Here is a 21397-nt window from a genome sequence, read left to right as displayed (position 1 = left end):
GGGAAAGAGCACTGGGTCTCAAAGCCATGGATTTGGAGGGGGGAATTTGAATTTCCAGTGAAGGGTGGAAAGCTTTGGGTTCGATGAGGAAGACAAGATCATTTTATTACAGGTAATTCAATTCATTACAACCATGCTAGAATATTACCCACTCAATAGTATATTATAACTAGGGGGAAATAGCATTTTCCTCATGTAAGTAAGTTAGGGCCTTTTCTCGATTACTAATTTTTCATTTTTTATCCCATAACTTTAAAAAGTAATAATTTTGATCCCAGGATATTTTTCTATTAGATGTTTAATAGAAAATGCCACATGATCGTTAAATGAAAAGATCAAAAATGCTATTTTTTTAAAATTATAAGACCAAAAATGAGAATTCCATAACATATGAGACCAAAAGTGTAAGGACTCTAACAATATTTTTCTTTAAAATATATAATGAAAATGTATTATAGAACTAAAAATATTATTTTTTATAAATTAGGGGATCAAAAATGATAATTTCGTAACCAATAAGATCAAAAATAAGAAGACCCTAAATTAGGAAAAAAAAAATATCACTTCTCTTATAACTTGTACATACTAGCCTCCACACGGATAGACTGCATGTTACTTTATATATTCAAGAAAATACTTTATAAAATGTGATGTAGCGGTGCGCATACATGTGTAAGTGTAATATGATTTTGCTATAGAATGTTCGAACTAAAATATTATATATCTTTTATATTTTATGTTTTTAGTTAAGGTTGAAAATTAGGGAAATTTATCATATTAGGGAATTACTTAGGTTATAAATATTGATTATATTTATGTCGTTTTTTAACTATTTGTTTTTTTACGAGTTAAATAGTTCATAACTCCAAATATATAATCATATCATGTTGTACACATTATTATACATTAATGTTAGGACATGCATGTATGAAAAAGGGTGGGTGTGATGTGGAAATTAAGAAGAAAAACTTGTAATAACGAGAAAAAGAAATAAAAATTCTCTTGTCACATATTTATATAGATTTAAATGTATTTTTTATCCAGTAGCTTAAGTCGTACAGCTTTTCGTCTATTAATTTTTTAAAGTAGTATTTTGATTCTGAATTTTTTTAATTTTCATTATTTTAATTTTTTTTTTTTTGTTGGAGTTTATCACTCTCCTAAAAAAAAATGAATGTGCAACTCATGTTACGTTTTAAAAATGCTCCAATTAATAATATATATAATATGCATATATATATATATATAGAGAGAGAGAGAGAGAGTATGTTAATTTTTTTCTTCTCTTTGTTTCTAATTTATCTATATATATCTTAATTGTACATTATATTGATATAATTAATTAATTAATTAATTAATTTATCTTGATTTTAATTGAGTGCAGGAGATGATCATGTATAGATCTTGATGAAGAAGATGATGGATTTAGGGTTCTTGTCTGCAGCTGCGGATGAAGGCGATGGATTCTGATGAATTAAAGAAGTAATTGTACTACTTCTTCTTTGGTCTTAATTACATGTATAATCCTTAATTAGCCAGCCCACAACTAGAAAAATATCAAGACAGGAGGAGGCATGCAAACCTTGTTAATTTTTGTAGTGTGAATTTCTCTCTTTCTTTTTTTTTTTTTATTTTATGAAAAAAAAAATAGAAAAAGAATTCAAAAGTTTACAATATTATAATTAAGGAGAAATTTTTAGACTCTAATTAATATAGAGTTTTGCCCTTTTCTTCTTTTAATTATATTTTTTGTTTGAATTGATGGCCTATATATCTTGATGTGTTCATGGGGTGTGTGGTGCTCTTGATTGAGTGTTTAATTATACGTATATTAGATCTGTATACTGTATTTTTTTTTGTGTACGTAATTTGTACGTACGACGTATAAGATTGTATTTGAAAAATATACGGTCTTCACATTACAGCCACACTAGTGTTTGGCGTATTTGAAAGTTGGTTGTACAAAGTTGAGATATTTTATTACACATGAAATATATAGTCTCCTATTCTGCCAATAATCTTGTTTTATTAGAAGAAAGTTTTATTACATACACTGCAGGTTAAATCCTAAGTTTACATGTGTTTCCTTCTGGGAAAATTGCATTTTATGTTTCATAAGTTATTTTTTTTTTTTTTTGGAATTTTGGTCATATAATTTTTTAATTTATCGTACAGTACATTTTATAACTTCAAAAAATTAGCAATTTAATCCAAAGTCTTTAATTCCATTAAATTTTTAATGAAAACGATCTTAATTCCCGTTGAGCTTTAGATTTAAGTGAATTGAGGTTTGGGACTAAAAGTAAAAATTTTAGGGGGGGAAATTGCAGTTTTTGTCTTGTAAGGAGGAATGACAATTTTGTCTTGCATGAAATGATTTTCGTAATTTTAGTCCTGTAATTTTGAAAAATTTAACAATTTTGATTTCATCTGGCTTGAAAGCACCAATTTTAAAGGTTATGTGTCCGACACGTGTTTTTTCAGTCAAAAAGGATAAAATTGTCAATTTTATAAAATTACAGGACTAAATTATAAAAATCAATTCATTTATGAACCAAATTTGTTTTTATATTTTTTTAGTCCATTTATTCAACATTGCCTCAGTACACCCTATGTTGAGGCTATTTTGATCTCCAGTGCTTTGAAATTATATATTTTTGTGAGTCTATTTTTTTTTTTAATTATGGAATTTATTGATTTATTTCTTTAAGGGGTAAGAAAAAGGTAAATTTTTTTTATCAAAAATTAATATTTTTATAGTCTAATTGTTCAACACTGCTCTAGCCAAACCCCTTGCTGGAGGAGATGGGGGAGGCTCTAATTTTTCAATTAAAATATGTTAATGATTTATTTTCTCTATGATGAGTAAAAAATAGTGGTATTTTCAGCAAAATTGAGTTACTAGTGTTTTTAATCTATTTGTTCAGTATTGCCCTCAGCACAACCCATGCTAAAGGCATATTTCTCTGCAGTGCTTGAAAATTATATTTTTACGACACTAATTTCTTGAAGTATGGTTTTGGACGTTCATTCATACTTATGTAAGAGGAGTAAAAAATAGGTGAATTTTTAATAAAAAAAATAATATTATAATGGTCTACTTGTTTAGCACGACCCTCATCAAATCTCATGTTGAGGGCATGTTGATTTGCAGAGCTTGCGAAATATATTTTCAAGACTTTAATTTTTCAATAAAAGTATGTTGTTAATCTATTAGTTCAGCACTGTCTTCAATACACCTCGTGCTGGAGGCATACTTGTTGGCGGTTATCGCTCTAATTTTTATTTTTTTTTAAGTAAGAGCAATAAACTATATATTATTAATTGAAATAAAATGATGAGGGCATACTTATGATTATGGATCTAATTATTTTTTGAAGTATGAGCAATGAACTATTATTAATAGAAATAAAATGATTGCGGCATACTTGTTGGAGATTATGACGCTAATTGTCTTTTTTTTTTTTTTTTAAGTAAGAGTGATGAACTATTCAACTATTAAGGAGAAACAACACACCTACTATTTAGTAGACACAATATCCCATATATAAGGCGGGGTTTGATTTCATTACCTCTAAAATCATGAGGTATCAGTTTCACCAACTAAACTACACCTCATTGGCGGCTCTAATTGTTTTAAATATGGAGTTTATTCATTTAGGGAAAAATATTATTTTAATTTTAGTCTGATAACTATGTTCATTTTTATTTAGGTCCAGTAACTTACGAAATTGCTTACTTTTAGTCCTCTGACAGATTTTCGGACAATTTTACCCCTATGAGTGCATATGGACTAAAACTGCCTTTCAAAAGTCGTATAGGATAAATTTATCCGAAAATCTGCCAGAGGACTAAAAGTAAGCAATTTCGTAAGTTATTGAACATAAAAAAAAATAGACATAATTATCGAACTAAAATTAAAATTAGGCATACTTAGCGAACTAAAATAATACTTTTCCCATTCATTTATTTGCAGAGTCTAATTAGGTGAATTTTTAATAAAAATGATATGTTTATAATTTACGTGTTTAGCACAACTTTCGCCAAATCGCAAAGCTTGAAAAATATATTCTTAAGGCTCTAATTTTTCACTTATAGATGTTATTACTTTATTTTTTCTATGAGAAGTAAAAGATAGTGGATTTTTCAACAGAAGATTTGTTTAAGGAAAAATTGTATTTTCCGTCCTGTAACTTAAGGGATGATATTTTGGTATTGCGCGAATTGATTTTCACAAAGTAGTCCTATAATTTTGAAATTTTGACAACTTTGGTTGTGTGAGTTTTTTAGAAAATGTCCCAATTGTAAAAGTTATGTGCCCGACACATGCATTTTTTAAGTAAAAAGTTATCAAAACTGCCAAATTTTTAAAGTCAAATGAGTAAATTACGAAAATCGATTCATACAGGACCAAAATAGCCACTCCCCTTAAGTTTCAAGATGAAAATGTAATCTTTTCATTTTTTGTAGTTGTAGAATATAATGTGGTGAGTTTAAAAATATTTATAGGACTAATCAAAAAACAAAACTAACTTGTGAGATATAAATTTGGAACATTAAGGACAAAATTCATCAAAAATTACAATTTGATCGGAATTTGGAGGTCACATGAGGCGCACACATAAAAATCAAGCTAATTTTGCAATTTTCAACTAATTTTGTCCTTGACCTGTCAATTTTTTTAGATCATAGGTCTAAATTATCAAATTGAATCCAACAAAGACCAAAATTGCCACCCCTATAATTACGGAAACGAAATTATAGTTTTTTCATAAAATATTACAAAGTATTTGGCAATCTTTTAGAAAATGTTTATAAGCTTATTTAGAAAAGTAAGGAATCCTCAACTTAATTTTAAATTTTTCAATTAATTATAAATTTGTCATCACTAACATCACATAAGCTATATAATCTCATTTTATTTAAACGCTCGAGAAAATTATACTTTTAGTCCCATAAAATGGGGGTTCAACACACTTAGTCCTCTACTTTATGAAAATTTTAAAATAGTTTCAAAATTAAAAAACTTGATACATTTAGTTCTCTACGGTCTCAAATTGAGATATCTTGACCCATTTAGTTCTCTATTTTATGGGATTATGGAATTAAATGTGTCGAGTTTTCTCAATTTTAGGACAATTTTTAAAATTTCGTAAAGCATAAAACTAAATATGTCGAACTTTTCTAATTTTTAGACTATTTTAAAATTTTTATAAAAATAAAAATATTGAATCTCATATCCTAGAATTAAAAGTATAATTTCATTCTAAACACTCCGACAGTTCGCTTCTGAACGGCGCCGTTTCCGCTCCAGAATCAATACGATCACATCGAGTGTCTATAAGATTTGGGCCACAAAATGTGAAACAAAAGGGATTGGGCCGAAGCTGAATTTAGCCCATCCTCAAGAGCCCAGTCCATTGTCAGGCAATTAATTGCTAAACAAGTAATTACAACAAAACCCCCCAACTTTGGTCAAATTACTAATTAAGATTTTTTGTGGTTTGTATACTGAAAATAATTACCTCTTGTAAATGACGTTTGACCATTTTCTAATAATCACCTTTGGGATTAAATTATGTCAAAATCAAATTTTAATAAAAGCTACAAGATGTAGCTTTTAATCTTCTTGCAATTATTTTTCATTTAATTATCCATTATATATGCCCATTAAATTATTTTTAGTTCTTTGATTAACGTTAAGAATAAGGTTTATTTTGGAATTTAGTTCAATTTTTCATTTGCATTATTAATTATATATGCAATTGCGAAGGTAAATACAATAATTATTTTATCTAAATCATTTCTCTCACGATCAATTATTCAATCATCCAATCAAATTAGACCGTAATATCAAATTTTTATTTTATCAATCCAAAAAAATTCCACAAAATTATCTGACAAAGTGAAATATCGCTAGTATATACACACAACATATACAAATATTACATCATTTATTTTATTTTAAAAAATTTATACACATAACATACATATATATTAAATAAAATAAAAAATCCAAATCAGACATTAACCATCACAAAATCTTCCACTACTTGTTCATTTTATTTTGTGAATGAATTAATTAACTAACCATAAACTTTTGTAATAAATAAGGACTAGCTAGTAGACCTAGACTTAGTCCAATAAACAACATCTCACACGTGAAATCAAGGCAAGCCCCCATGTCATGGCGACAATTGTCACAACCTCCATGTTTCTGTCTTGTCCTATATTTTTCTATTGCCGTCTCCCCCAATCCCCCTAACCCTATAAATACCTCAATACTCATCTTTGGTGTCTCCACAGTCCACACTTACTATTTTGTTACTTGTCGACACTTCATTATTTGTCCCAAAATGGTTCTTGTCGAGTCTTGTACTCCACCTTTAGCTAGGGACTACATCAAAATCCTACAACAATGTCCCAAAAAGACCACATATGAGAGCGCAAGAGTGTGTGAAACATCTGAGGCGCTACCGTTGATAGACTTGAGACGTCTAATGGGAGACGATGAAGGTGAGAGGGCTAAATCTGCTTTAGAGATCGTTCGAGCTTCATCAGAGTGGGGATTCTTTCAGGTAGTGAATCATGGGGTTAGTTCGAAGCTGCTCAACCGGATGAGGAGAGAGCAAGTTGAGTTGTTCAATGCACCGTTCTCGAGGAAATCCACCTGTGGGCTTCTGAACAACTCGTACCGGTGGGGAACTCCTACCGCCACTTCTCCGGATAACTTTTCTTGGTCGGAAGCGTTTCACGTGCCCCTCACAAAGGTCTCGGACCCGACGTGCTATGGGGAGTTTTCCTCTTTAAGGTATAACAAATGCATATATATACGTGCACATATACATAGAGATTTAATAGTAAAAATACCAATTTGAAAAATTCTAGTGCAGACCTAATATTTTAACACGTCTCGTCAAAATGTCTCCGCATGCAATATTTTACATTTGAACACACACACATATACATATAGCAAATGCATTGCAAAGGTATAAATGATTAACATTAATTAACCGAAGTAGATTTACGTATAGTACTCTACAATTTGAGCATATACGTATATCATACACTGATGTGACACTAACACGTACATAGGGAAGTGCTGGTGGAATACGCAGCGGCAATGCAGAAAGTGGCAAGAATGCTGGCTGGAGTGCTGACATCAAATTTAGGTCAAAGTATAGAAGTATTCGAGGAGATGATTGGTTGTGATGAGAGTACATGTTATCTTCGGTTGAACCGTTACCCGACTTGTCCGTTGTCAGCAGAAATACATGGACTGGTGCCCCACACGGACAGTGATTTTCTTACAATTCTTCACCAAGACCAAGTTGGGGGACTTCAACTCATGAAAGACAACAAATGGATTGCTGTCAAACCCAACAAAGATGCACTCATTGTCAACATTGGTGATCTTTTTCAGGTAACCATTACTTTGTTGCTATTCATTTGGCATTTTAAGCCCCCGGATTGGGGTTTTTGTTGCAAATTTTATTACATCTTTTACTTCATTTAACATATACACACCACGTGTATAAACATGATATCGTCTTTTTATTCAGGAAAAAATCTCACACGTGGTGAATTTATGTTGTATGGAGTAGAAGATAAAATAGAGTTTCTAACAGAAATTTGATCGACTCTCCCCACCCATATATCTTTTTAATACTTTAAATATCAACTTATACTTTTAAAAACAGAATATTTAAGCGTCCCATTAAATTTTTAATCATTACAGTATGTCGGAATGGAATGAGGCGACACGGTAAAGATTGAAAATTTCATAGTCAGTCTTGATAATCATAAAAGACAGAGGAACATATATCAATAATTACACTAACTCGTACACAAAATTATTGTAATTTAATCCACACAACCAATCTTGTCGTACATATTATTAAACTATAGAAAGTTGTTAGACCTACGAAATAAGTTTTGGAATCACATGAAAATTAAACAATAGTCAATTAAATTAAACAAATACTTACATAGAGCCAATTAGGTATAGTTACCTTCTTTATTGTCACAATCACAAAATTTCATTGTCGTCCTAGATGTCTCACTACGTCGTATTACGTGCCCACTAAAAGCTAAGATTTGTCAAACAACCTTTATTAAAACATCCTTATTTTATTACAACTTGGGCGTATTATAATCATTTTAAAACAATTAGGACAATTATCAAACGTACCTTTGTCGTCCCATTTATTCCCCTCCCCTTCAATAAAATACCATGATTAATTTGTCACCTTGTGTTTGTCACTACATATATATAGTCTAATTAAATAATGTATTTTAAATTTTTTCCTACCTTACATTTTATTTTAGACAATGTATAACTACATTCCTCTTTCAAAGTTTGGTGCAATTAATGACACTTAAAATCTATTTGATTTGGAAAATTATATCCTTCTCATACTCCTAATATTTGTTTTCGTTCAACAAATAGATTCATCTGTTAGTTAAATTCACATAATTCAGCAAAAAAATGAATGAAAATTTATATTTATCTTCAATTAACTTATTACTGACTTATACATCGGTCTTCACATATTAATGCATGTGAGGAGGTACACCATTATTCTTATAAAGATTTATTTGATCTACAATACGTCAATGATAAATCAATCGAGGTAAATATAATTATAATTCAATCTTTTAACTGACGTAAGCAAATTTCATGAATTTTACTAATTATAGACGAACATATTTGGTAGACAGAAACAAACTATAGGGGTTTGTGTCGGGGTCTATATATATGTGTATGTAATTACACTAAATCTCAAAGAACGACAGTGTAATTATCTATTTAAAATAATTATGAAAATTTAAAAAAAAAAAAAATGGTGCAGGCTTGGAGCAATGATGTGTACAAGAGCGTAGAGCATAGAGTGATGGCGAATGCGAAAAGGGAAAGATTCTCAGTGGCCTATTTCCTCTGCCCTTCACACCATTCTTTGATTGGGAGCTGCAAACAGCCTTCTCTCTACACAAATTTTACCTTTGCAGACTACAGAAATAAAGTCCAACACGACTCCAAACTACACGGACGCAAACTCGGCCTTTCAAGATTTCGACGATGAAATTCAATTGTTTCTACTTACAATCTTTCATGTTAATTGCCAGAAATTTATTCTTATTTTTATGTTAGAGAATAAAAATAAGCTCAATTTCGCATTTTAGTGTTTTTGCAATTATTATTTCCGTGTACGTAATATTATTGTTGATCGATCGATGTTATTAGAATTTTAATTTATTATTTTTAGAAGCTCACTCGGCTATAAAATCGGTATTTTAATATTGACGTTGATGGTATTTAAATTTTGGTAGAAATTACTCTATTGCTTCAACTTCTTTAATTAGATTACATATTTTGATTAAATTCCCGACGTGGAATCGAAATTAGCAATTTGAATGTGGAATTCTTCAATATTACAAAAGATGGGCTTGAATTTGAACTCTACTTTTCAGATTCAATTGGGCTACGGACCATTTTCGATTGTTGTTGCAAAATTCGTCGCAAATACAATCTTGTATAGTCAAGAGGAAATTAATTTATTTAATAATAAATTTCTTAGCAAAAGTCGAAAAAATAAAAGCCAGACTTGAGATAATTACATGTATTATCACCCACCACTTGAGAGTATGCTAAAGGAACAAGTATAATGCATTTTTCTTAATACGTTTTATTGTTTTTTGTATTTGGGGTGATCCGAGTCGAGGTTATTAATTGCTAAAATGGGTATATATATAAATTGATATATGTTAAAAGTCTATGTGATCAGATGAATCATGTCTATGTATGTGTTTATATTATTCAATTCACACCATGAATTACCTTGTCCACTATGCAAAATTCCCTTTCAGTTCATCAGTACGATTAATTTAATCTGAGAAATAATCAAACTCTTTTATACTAATCCCTAATGATGGTAGGAGACAACAGGAATCCTTATCCAATCAAACTCTTTTTCTTTTCTTCCTATCAAAATTCTAACAATAATAAAAGGGAAATAATATGACCCAACATAAATTTAATAACAGCAAATCTGTTAGAAAAACCTCAATTTTTGCCCCATCACATATCTGATAACATGTGATAATGAGTTAGACTCGTTTCGCTTCTAGTTACTAGATTTTTTATAATCCAGAAGCACAGGTTATCCTGAATATTGTCCACTAAATTTCTTCACTTTTTCTCACTTGAGCTCTTTTCCGTTGCAAAATTCTTCTTCCTTTGTGAAAGTATCTACAATGCCACAAATATTATAAAAAACGAGTATCTCAAGTTGGATTATACTAGGTTGGCCGGCAAGCAGAAAAGTTAGGCTAGTTGAGATGGCCCTCGACTAAAACCATCCGACGCTTAAATCAGAATGGAATTCGAGGTTATAAGGGATCGCAGTATGCGATCTGATCTCGGTATAATTAATGTATATCTATTAAATGGACCCTTCAAGTATTTATTAGCCTTTATGTGTCAGAATCTATACAAGTCTCGTTCAATGGAACAACAATCGGATGGGTGCAGAATCAATGGTTGTCCAAGCGGGTCGCTGGGTAAGACGGGTTGGGATTGTTATCCAACCCGATCAAAAGCATGCTGGTCTATGGAGTATTTGGGCATTTTTTTATTTCTTATTTCTACTAATTCTCCTCCTATAATAATTTTTTATTTCTTTGTCTTTTTAAGTATATTCATTAATTTTAAAAATATCGATATATTAAATATATTTTTAAATTTAAATATAATAAATAATGTAACCAACGGAATTTTAAAATAAAAAAGATGTCTCGTACGTTTAGGCTTGAGCTTTGATGTTTGATATTTGATGTTTCTATACATATATAACACGTAAAACATTTTAATCTATATATCACAACCCGCAAACGGAAATTTTTGTTTTATTACTTTGGTCAGCCGAATAATGTAATAAAATAAATAAGGTGTTAATAGTTAATGATATCAAACCTCTGAAACAATTAAACGAGGCTGGTACAACTAATATTCAGCCATCGTGTCGTACTGTAATTGGTCGCGTGGAGTTTTTTTTTTATTTTTTAAATTAATTTGATATATTTAATCTTTAATTTTTAATTTTTAATTTTGTTGTCCTTACTCCTGATCGAAATCAGTGGCTGAAACTAAGCCCAAAAATGTAAAAAAAAAAATTAAAAAAGTATGCAGAGGAGAAGTAAGCAGTGTAAATGAATGTTTGAGGAAATTTTTTGTTTTTTTTTTAAATAAATTATAGAGAAAATTATAAGTTATAGCAAAAATTGAGAGTGTTTCAAAATAAATATTGAAATTTAAATGTTAGCACAATTTAATATTTACGATTTTATCAATAAACTGCGGATGTTGATAAGAAGTTGCTCGTAACTTTTCGTATAAATTGTCTTTAAATAGTTCAAAAACAAAACAATAAATAAAAAACATATTTGCAATAATGAACTGACAAATGCTTATGTTAAGCGTTTGCAAATTCTCTCGTAATATTATTAGGGTAAAAAATATTTCGTCCTTCAAAATATGATTGTTTTTGTACTTTGTCATCTAATTTTTGCTTCTTTTTTTTTTTTGTGTGTTTGAATTTGTCCTAATTCAAATTTTGTATTTTTGAATTTATTGAAACAAGAAAAATATTACAAATAATTTTTTAATTTAATTGGATTTTTTGTGGTACAAAATCTCTACTTGGAACCTCTGATCCCTCACTTCACAAATGCGATCTTCGATTTTAACAACTTTAGAGGTGGAGCTTGATGTTTTGATCTCCTCCGATGCTGACTTGGGTCTCTAATAATATTAATTCGATGGTCTTTTGATTTATTCTCGAATTAAATGCTATAAACTTGGAGAACTTGACTTGAACTTGAACATCTCTTGGTGGATTTGACGCTTTGATCTTTCTCCAAGATGGACTTGTGTCTTGACACGTTAATTCGCGAGTCCTTTGACTTCTTCACTTTGGATAGTGTTTGCAACGAACACCTTGATTTTGTTCCAAATGCCGTGGATCTGTCGAAAAAAAAAAACGACAAGGACACGTGCAATGCTCGTGTTCGTTAGCTTGACTGCTCATACAACTGATGGACACGCACATCACACGTATCCTTACCGTCTATTTTTTATGAAAACTTGAACACGAGACTAAATGTATCGAGTTTTTCTAATTTCGAGATCATTTTTTAAAATTTCATAAAGTATAAGAATAAATGTGTCAAGTTTTGCTCTAAAAAAAATGCGTTAAATTTTCCCAATTTTAGAACTATTTTTAAAAATCTCGTAAAGCGGATGACTAAATATATTGAATTCCCTATTATATATATAAAACAAAAAAAAATATAATTTCATCTTTATTACATTAATTAAAATTAAATATAAATTAAATATAAAAACCACTATATATCAGAGGGCAAAATATTATTTTAGCCAGCAAAGATGTTGCAGAGTGTGAGCTGTAGCTATCATTGGCGCCCACAAAATGACTTATCTGATCAACAAAGAAAAGTTAGAAATAAGCATTCCCATAACTTTTGACTCTCACAAGTCACGCGGAGTCCCTATCACCATCTTATTTAACGTGAATTTATTATAATTTGTATATATTTTATACTTTTATTTAAGGAATTATTATATTTTTTTTCTTTTGAATTTCGATATAATTACACGTAAAATTTTTGGCATTTGAAAATTTACATCTAGCACCCCTGATATTTGTTTTTGTCTAACCAATAAGCTTCTCCGTTAGTCAAAATTAACTGAATTTGCTGATATTAATAAAAAAATACGAAAAAAAATTCTATATTTACCTCCAAATTCACTTATTATTGATTTGTCGTAGTTCAGATAAATTTTTTTATTGACTAAATTACCTTCATATGTCTTCACACTTTAATGCATGTAAAGAGGTATCTTCATCATTATAAGGTTAGTTTAGTTAAAAAAAAAAATTATATATTTGACCTATAATAAGTCAGTAATAGATCAATTGAAGATAAATATTAATTTTTATTCAATTTTTTTGTTAATATTAACAAACTAAGTTAAATAATCTACAATTCTTTTTACTAGTTATGAAATTACATGATGCGATAATACTTTTTTAATTTAATTATACATATAATTAGTGAGAGCTTTTGTCATTAATTTAGTATCTGAACTAGGGTTCTAAGCAAGTCAAATCGAATCCAACACATTATCGCTAGAATTTATTTAAATTTATTTCAAGTTTGAAAAATTATATTTTGTATTAGTAATTGAGTTTGAATGAGGTTTAATGAATTTGGATCTGAATCAAACTCAAATAATTTGATATTTCTAAATATATTTTATTAAATTTTTGGTAATTAAATTAAACTCGATTCAAGCTTAAAAATTTATCAAACGAAAAGTTAAAATTCAAATTAAGTTGTTAAATTAATAAGTCAAGTTCAAATAAATTTTTATCAATCAATTTCAAATTGAATATCAAATAGTTTAATTATTTTTTTAACCCTAATCTAAACCTAAAAAAAGAATAGTAGAACATGAAATATATATAATATGAAATTAGTAGTCATTCTAGAAATTGATGAAGACCTAAAAGCAAACACTCATCTGTCTAAGTGGATAGGACCATCAAGAAAAGGCAAAAGCAAGACAAAATTGAGTTAGGACCAAAGATGATGGTTCAAAATTAGGACCATTTTTCTTAAAAAAGAAAAAAATTGGAATAGTACTCCCCTAATACTTTTCTTTCTTTTTATCCCAAATTCATTGGATTTTTTGAATTATTCTGTGCTCGTAGTTTACGACGGTGGTTGTTGATTTGATGGAATTTTGCATCCAATGAGGTTTGAATATGATGTAGGTCGCGCGAAATCCGGATCGGGTCGCAGGGTCAAATCGCAAAGTTGGGTCGTTGAATCCTTCTTTCGAACTACCTGTTAGTGGATCCTGAGAACAAAGCAAATGTGAGACTATCCGAGTAGCGCTCGGTGATGGCCTTCCGATACTTAAGTTAGAAAAGTGGAATCGAATGAGATCATAAGATGGCGGTAAAATGATGAAATAAAACGTAATTTGAATAATCATAAATGAGACTATTTATAACCTTACAGTACCCACTATGTATGTGACACGTGGCTCCAATGAAATTGCGTCACATCATCTCCTATAAAGCCTGATGCCGCCACTGACTTTCCTGATGCATTGGGCCCCATGCAATTAGTTAGAGAAATATAAAAGAAATGCTTAAAGCATAGGGGTATTTTAGTAATTATATAATTTCCCTCATCAGAATACGAGAAAAGACTTTTCGATAAATATATTGATTCAAATATATAAACGTAATGGAGTCTTACACCATTCTAACGTCTCTATGAGTTGTAATTTTTTAATTGGATGATAATAAATGGCATGAAAATGACTCCTCTCTAACTTCCTCACTTCATTTTGGAGTCTAGTTTTTTGTAATTATTATTGCAACATATGCTCCCACTACTACTTGGGTTTCTATTTTTTGCAGCTTACATCCCCACTAAGATTGAAATGGGCATTCTTGTTGATGGGGATAGGTTATACCTTTTTTCTTAAAAAATAAAAATTAAAAGTGTCAAAATAGGGATATGTAATGACATCTAAGTGGGGACTATATTTTATTTTAAGATAAATTATATTTGTATTTCTTCTGATCTGATTTAAAAACTTATACCTTCTTCCCCAACTATACCCGCCATGTCCATCCTAACTCCCGTTTTATTAAAATATCTTTTTAGTAAATAAATTATTTTATTTTAGATTTATATAAAATACATAAATTATTTTTAATTTTTATTTTAGTATAACTTAGTTATAAATAAAAATAGAAGATAACTAATCTTTTAATTTTAATAATTTTAAATAATATATACAAGTATGATAACTTTTTAATTTAAACTTATAATCTATTAATTAATTTTATTTATATATTAATTAAATAATTTAATATATTAATTATTAAAAGGTGTCATTTTATATAGAAATTCAATAAAAAGTTTAAATTTAAATTAAGAAATGATAATAATTATTAAAAATATATCTAGGGTCATATTACTCATCCTTATAATATTACTCTGACACCCCTTCTACCTTTTGATAATTACATAAACACCCTAAGGGCATTTTGAAAAATTATTTTACATGTTGACCTAGTCAACAGGGGCATTTTCGGATTTTAAAAGTTGTTAGGGGTGGTTTTTGTAACTTTTCAAAAGACATGGATGATTTTATGTAAAAAAATAATAAATGAGGGGTGTGAATGTAATTGTCCCAAAAATATATTATTTAGTGCACATATGGCCTGATTTCTTACAACTCGAATTGATGTAACATCTGAAGTTTTGAATCTTTATTGGAAAAATGAATATGGAAAATCAAAATTTAAAAAAAAAGGTGAAAGCGATGAAGCTTCACTAAATAATACAAAATTGCCCAAATAACAACACTAATCACTCTTACTTAACACGTGGGAGAGACTAATTAATTGAGAGTTGTTTCATTCTCTTCATTCTACTCTTGATTATTACTAAAAATTTAAATAATATAAAGGGTAAATTACAATAAATTCTGATAAAATTTAGCATAATTATTAATATTTCTCGTTATTTTGAAAATTTAAAAATACTCACCTAAATTATTGTAATATACCCTAATACAAATGGTGGTGAGCTCAGCTTTGTATTCAAATTTTCTTTTTAATCCATAAAATTTTGGAGAATAATAATTACCTCTTATTTTTACATCCCTCCATCAACAAGCTCATTCCGTTAGCTTCCATTAAGTTTTTATTTAATTTTTATAGGGAACTAACCAAAATACCCTTTATGATTATAAATTATAATTTTATATACTTTTTTAAATTTTCTAATATATTTTTATGAACGTCCTGTGGACCATTTAGTTTACTCACTCTCAAACTTTTTTACATTTGGTGTAATAATTTTTACCTCTTTATTTAAGAATTATATAATTATTTTTTAAAATAAATTAAAAAATATATTTGTAATTATGTCAAACTCAAAAAAAATTATGGTAACTCACCGTAATAAAGATATAGATGGCTACGTATTATTGTCTTATCCACAGTAGTCCCAAGTTTGAGTCAGAAATCTCAGACGGTTTACAGTGTGGAAAGAGAACCCCTATTGGTATTTGGTACCAAATTCAACAAACAAAAGCAAGAGATGAAGACGAATCAGAGAGTACAGAAAATACTGCTTTTATCTCCTCGGAATTTAAAACCTTAAAACTCCCATCTCTATTATTAGCCCACTGTCCTAATACGACCACATCACCACTCTTCCTACCACTGTTTACATACATATATCCGTCTATATATATAACCCCAGTCAATCAGCATCTTGTGACAATCACGGTGTGCGCTAGCACTGGATATGGATACATCATCAGTACTAACATTCTTGCTGCTAATCTTGACTGCTAATGCAGCTACTGCTGCTCCTTCTTATGATTGGAAAAGCTTAAACCGGCGCAGTCTTTTGGCCAATGGCCTTGCAGCAACTCCTCAAATGGGGTAAACTTCAAGCCCTTCATTTGTTCCTTCTCATCCTGTCTTTCTACTCTTTCAGTTTTTTGGAAATTCTCATCTGGGCTTGCCTCGTTTTTGTGTTGTTCATCGTACTTTGGTTTATTGAGGGGCTTCAACATTTCTGCTTTTCTACTTGTTAAAATGCTAAGTTTTGGCAGCTAGATTGTCTTTGATTTGCAATTCTCATCTGGGCTTTTGTCATATTGTTTAACAAGCTTCACTAAATCCAGTTCCATTTGCCATGTCTGTGAGTGTTCTTGCGAATTTGAAACGAAAGTGTGAAAATATCTTTGAGAAGTATAGAGGAAATGAGGATGAGGCTACTAATTGTTTGATCTATTACTTCTTCTGAACCTTATCCTAATACTGTCTGGTTATGTTCTGTATCCTGTTGCAGTAATCGAAAGGATCAATTGAGATTTGCGCAGACAGAAAATTTAGTGATTTGTCTTAGTTTGGCAGTGTTTTGCAAATACAAGCATTATCAAACACTATTTCTTGATCTTTTCCAGGTGGAATAGTTGGAATCATTTCAACTGTATGATTGATGAAAAAATCATTAGAGAAACAGGTAGGCTATTTCTCTGTTGCCATGATGTCTCATTCTTGGATCTTCTTTCCTTTGTTGAGTTTTGTAGTTAATTTAGTATGAGCTTGTTTGTTTGGCAGCTGATGCTCTGGTCTCAACTGGTCTTGCTAAGCTCGGGTATATATACGTCAACATTGGTACATTTCCATCCTGACACTGTCTTTGCCCTCTCCAAAGTTTCAATCTTTCACTGTTTTGTGTATACGTTGTATGACTGTCTGACTAAGAAACTTGACCATTTTTGTTCTTAGATGATTGCTGGGCTGAACTTTCCCGTGACGACAAGGTTCACTCTTTGAGAAACTATTGATGATAATTGTTCTCTATGGTTTCTTGCTTTCTTATTTACTTCATGGAAATTGAATTTCAGGGTAGCCTAGTGCCTAAAAAGTCCACATTTCCTTCTGGTATCAAGGCTTTGGCCGACTACGTTCACAGCAAGGGACTTAAGTTGGGAATATACTCGGATGCTGGGTAAGTCAACCATATATTAAGTACATTTTTGAAGTAATGTATGACATTTGTTGCTGAAGCAAATGCTTAATTTCATTTGCAGGTATTTCACTTGTAGCAAAAAAATGCCTGGTTCACTTGGACACGAGGAGCAAGACGCGAAAACGTTTGCTTCATGGGTAATGATACATTGTGGCTGTTTGTTAATCAGGATATCTTAATAGGATTTCATGTGTAGAAAGCAATACAAGACTAATAATCTCCTCCGACCTACATGGAAGTTGAGTTTCTTGAGTTTTCTTTACCATACGCAATGAAAGGTGAAAACTTGATTAACGGATTTTGTGCAGGGCATAGATTATCTGAAGTATGATAACTGTAACACGGATGGATCAAAGCCAACCATTCGGTAACGAAATCTCTACATATCAGACTGTTTAAACATCGCTACTCATTGTTCAGTCTTTCGATCCCAATTCAGCTTTTACTCTCCTTATGTAGATACCCTGTGATGACAAGAGCTCTGATGAATGCCGGCCGGCCCATCTTTTTCTCACTCTGTGAATGGTGATTTTCTTGTGTCCTCATAAACTTTAATGGTTACTACATTGCTTGTGCTTTGTCTTTGTGTTCATGGTTATGTGTCCTTGAACCAGGGGAGATATGCACCCAGCATTGTGGGGTTTTAATGTGGGAAATAGTTGGAGAACTACGAATGATATTGCTGATAACTGGGATAGGTATAAATATCTCGCTTACGTCATCTGAACCTCCTTGTGATTCTAAGAGCTTGACCTTAAATCATTCTTTTGAATCTTGATTCTCCAACAGCATGATCTCTAGAGCAGACCAGAATGAAGTCTATGCTGAACTTGCAAGGCCCGGTGGCTGGAATGGTTAGTATATCCATGGTTTAACTTTTAAATAGCTTATTGAATGTGCACAGACACACACACACACAGAGACAAAAATTTGTAGAGTTTATTGAGAAGAAACTCAATGTTCTTCTAAAATGGTTGGTTCTTGGCAGATCCTGACATGCTTGAGATTGGAAATGGAGGGATGACCCAAAATGAATATATTATCCATTTTAGTCTGTGGGCAATCTCCAAGGTCTCCCCATAACTTAGAACAATTCCTTGTTTACTGTCAAGGCTGACTTTCTTACCTATTTTCATGTGTATTATACTTTTCTCAGGCTCCTCTTCTCATTGGTTGTGATGTGAGAAATATAAGTAAAGATGTAATGGACATTATATCAAATTGGGAGGTGATCGCCGTCAATCAAGGTAACCAAAACATCAACTTCTGTTCTTAACCTCTTCCTTGTACTGCGTTTACTGTAGTTGTTTATGCTTTTTGTATCTTTCTGTTCAGACAAGCTCGGTGTTCAAGCTAAAAAGGTCAGAATGGAGGGTGATCTGGAGGTAATCCTATTTTACAGTAACTACCAATAATGCAGTATTTAGTTCAATATTTCATGTGAAGGAAATTTCTAAAGGGTAAGTGCATATACTCTTATTAAGATTTGGTAGTACTACAGAAAAACCCCCTTGACTTTGTAGAATTAGACCGACACCTCTCCATAAGGTGTTTAAGAGAGAATTTGCGTCTTAACAGGTCTGGGCCGGGCCACTTTCCGACTACAGAGTAGCGCCCTTACTGCTTACTGGGACGATATTGGTATCCCTCCCAAGAGTACTGTAATTGCAAGAGACCTCTGGGAGGTACAGAAGCAATATTTACAAGCTCAATCATCTTTCTGCTGTAATATTTGGAAAACAAGTTTGAGTTTAAATTGTTTATTTGTTTCTTGTTGTGTTTGGCAGCACAAGAATCTGAAGCAAAGATTTGTAGGAAATATAACAGCAATGGTGGATTCACATGCATGCAAGATGTATATATTGAAACCAGTTGCTTGAGGATTTTTGGGAGTTGGGATGAGAAATACAGTAATAGTTGAAGCAAAGGGGGTGCCTAAGATTGGATTATTGCTGCCCCTCTTGATGCATTGTCAAACAATTGTTGTGATGATGAAACATTTCTGCAATAAAATTGCCAATCATGTGTTAGGCATTAAGGCATATTAATAACATGGGAAGCAGTGGTTCCTCCCTTCTTGCATCACAGAATGTCAGTTCCCTCCTTTCTTCACAAAACTTTCAGGCCAAATTGCATATTTTTTCATGTGTTTTCAAAATTTAGCTAAATATAGTACACTTGTTCTTCACCTTTAGTTGAAGTTAATAGCGTTAAGTTTTTGTTGCAAAAGACCGTTATGCCCTTATCTATTATCTGTTATTTTTATTTTTATAACCGTTGGACTTTTTATATTGCATAACAACTGTAGAATTTAATCAATACATCTCAACGTGTTCGATCTAAATCACTAAGGTTCCAGATTTAATCAATTTTGATATATTATATTTATAATTATAGAATATAAATTATAAATCATAAAAAAAATAAAAAAGTAACAAGAGTAACACAATTAGTTAAAAAATATTATTGTTATTGTTCATTAATATTTACATTTATAAATGTTTAAATTTTAAAAATGAACTTAGTATATTATTTTTTGTATTGTGATATTAATTTAATTTTTTATCTAAATTATAATTTATATAAATATATATACATATTTTTGTGTTTTGATATTTAAGAAATAAAATAATTTATTGTTTAGGAGGGATGAAAAATATTAAAAACCCTATTAAAAACAAGGTTAAAACAATTACATTTGATCATAGTAATTTTAAACACAATATTTGTATTTTTGTCAATTAACAGCAAAAAAATGTCAAAACCCACAAAAAAAATCATGCCCACTTCACAACCAATGAGTGCACCCCACCTTCCATTGGTTTCTAAAGACCCTTTTGCGCTGGGTTTTAGAAATCACATGAGTTTTGTGTTTATTTATAAAATGTAAGGGAGTTTATAGTTATTTTTAGAAAAATAAGGAGTGTAAAATGCATTTCGGCCAAACTTTTATACATGGTTTCATCTTTAATACTATTACTACTATTCGACCTTAAAGCAATCTCTCTCAGAAATTTATAAATTTATAAAAATGGTAGAAAGTAGACAGATCGCAACTGTTTATTGAGTTTTAATCAAATCCTCTAATTCAAATGTGTAAAGGATAAATTAAAATTAAAATTTGACATAATTATAAGTACCTATACACCTGTAATTTAATAATCATCTAACAATTAATCCAAACCGTTAGACTTCATTAAATTTCCATTCATTTTTTTTATGGTGAACTAACCAAAATAGTCTTGTAAAATATAAATTGTAATTTACAAAATTTTCTATATTCTTTTATGGACTAAGTGTGTAACTTTTTTATAATTTTTTAAATTCTTTCATCCACCTCATCCGATTGTTTTATATTTTTTTACTTTTTTTAAACAAAAGAAAAAATATAACAAATACAAAATTGACAATTCTAAAACCCCACCTAAAAATTACATAATTTAATTAAATATCATAGCGTATTTGTCATTTTTCAAATAAAAAAAATATTTATAATTATATTAAACCTCGAAAGAGCTCAAATTTACCGAGTATATAAACTACAAAGAAGTATTTCTATTTTGAACATCCATCTCCTGAATTTCATAATTTTATTTCATTTCAAATAATTTAACAGTTTGTTCTAAAATAATGACATTAATATGCAGAGAGGTACAAACAAGTGTTACACTCCACCTGATGAAGTAAATGACCCGAAAATATATCCACAAATGCAGTCCGTATACACAGGAGGATTGTT

At 30.4% G+C, this 21397-nt stretch overlaps 3 protein-coding genes across 3 annotated transcripts in view; all 3 read left to right on the top strand.

Moving 5' to 3' along the window:
* Positions 1 to 1571, top strand: part of LOC105156147 (protein indeterminate-domain 5, chloroplastic-like) — a gene marked incomplete in the record, with an annotated part of 10853 nt that extends 9282 nt beyond the window's left edge. The window contains 2 exon segments of the mRNA XM_020692112.1: positions 1 to 112; positions 1385 to 1571. Coding sequence (XP_020547771.1) covers positions 1 to 61 — 61 coding nt within the window.
* LOC105156310 (gibberellin 2-beta-dioxygenase 8-like) lies at positions 6312 to 9283 on the top strand. Its single transcript, XM_011072407.2, has 3 exons — positions 6312 to 6811; positions 7096 to 7423; positions 8853 to 9283. Exons 1-3 carry the CDS (start codon positions 6357 to 6359, stop codon positions 9081 to 9083), a joined length of 1014 nt encoding a protein of 337 aa, XP_011070709.1. The 5' UTR covers positions 6312 to 6356; the 3' UTR covers positions 9084 to 9283.
* On the top strand, positions 16378 to 19887 carry LOC105156146 (alpha-galactosidase 1). Its single transcript, XM_011072200.2, is given in 16 exon segments — positions 16378 to 16559; positions 17087 to 17145; positions 17244 to 17300; positions 17415 to 17449; positions 17534 to 17637; positions 17720 to 17795; positions 17967 to 18025; positions 18118 to 18183; positions 18273 to 18356; positions 18448 to 18512; positions 18647 to 18729; positions 18815 to 18905; positions 18994 to 19043; positions 19237 to 19267; positions 19270 to 19343; positions 19446 to 19887. Coding segments are annotated over 16 exon segments (1167 nt in total). The 5' UTR covers positions 16378 to 16419; the 3' UTR covers positions 19539 to 19887.

The sequence above is a fragment of the Sesamum indicum genome, linkage group LG2, assembly GCF_000512975.1.
Source record: "Sesamum indicum cultivar Zhongzhi No. 13 linkage group LG2, S_indicum_v1.0, whole genome shotgun sequence".
NCBI lineage: Eukaryota > Viridiplantae > Streptophyta > Magnoliopsida > Lamiales > Pedaliaceae > Sesamum > Sesamum indicum.
The sequence above is the reverse complement of the archived record's forward strand: the minus strand, read 5'-3'. Positions and strand labels throughout refer to the sequence as shown.

Coding starts and splice junctions, on each gene's coding strand:
- LOC105156310 (XM_011072407.2), top strand. CDS start 6,357: ATGGTTCTTGTCGAGTCTTGTACTCCACCTTTAGCTAGGGACTACATC. Junction 6,812..7,095: donor GGGGAGTTTTCCTCTTTAAG/GTATAACAAATG, acceptor ACACGTACATAG/GGAAGTGCTGGTGGAATACG. Junction 7,424..8,852: donor ACATTGGTGATCTTTTTCAG/GTAACCATTACT, acceptor AAAATGGTGCAG/GCTTGGAGCAATGATGTGTA.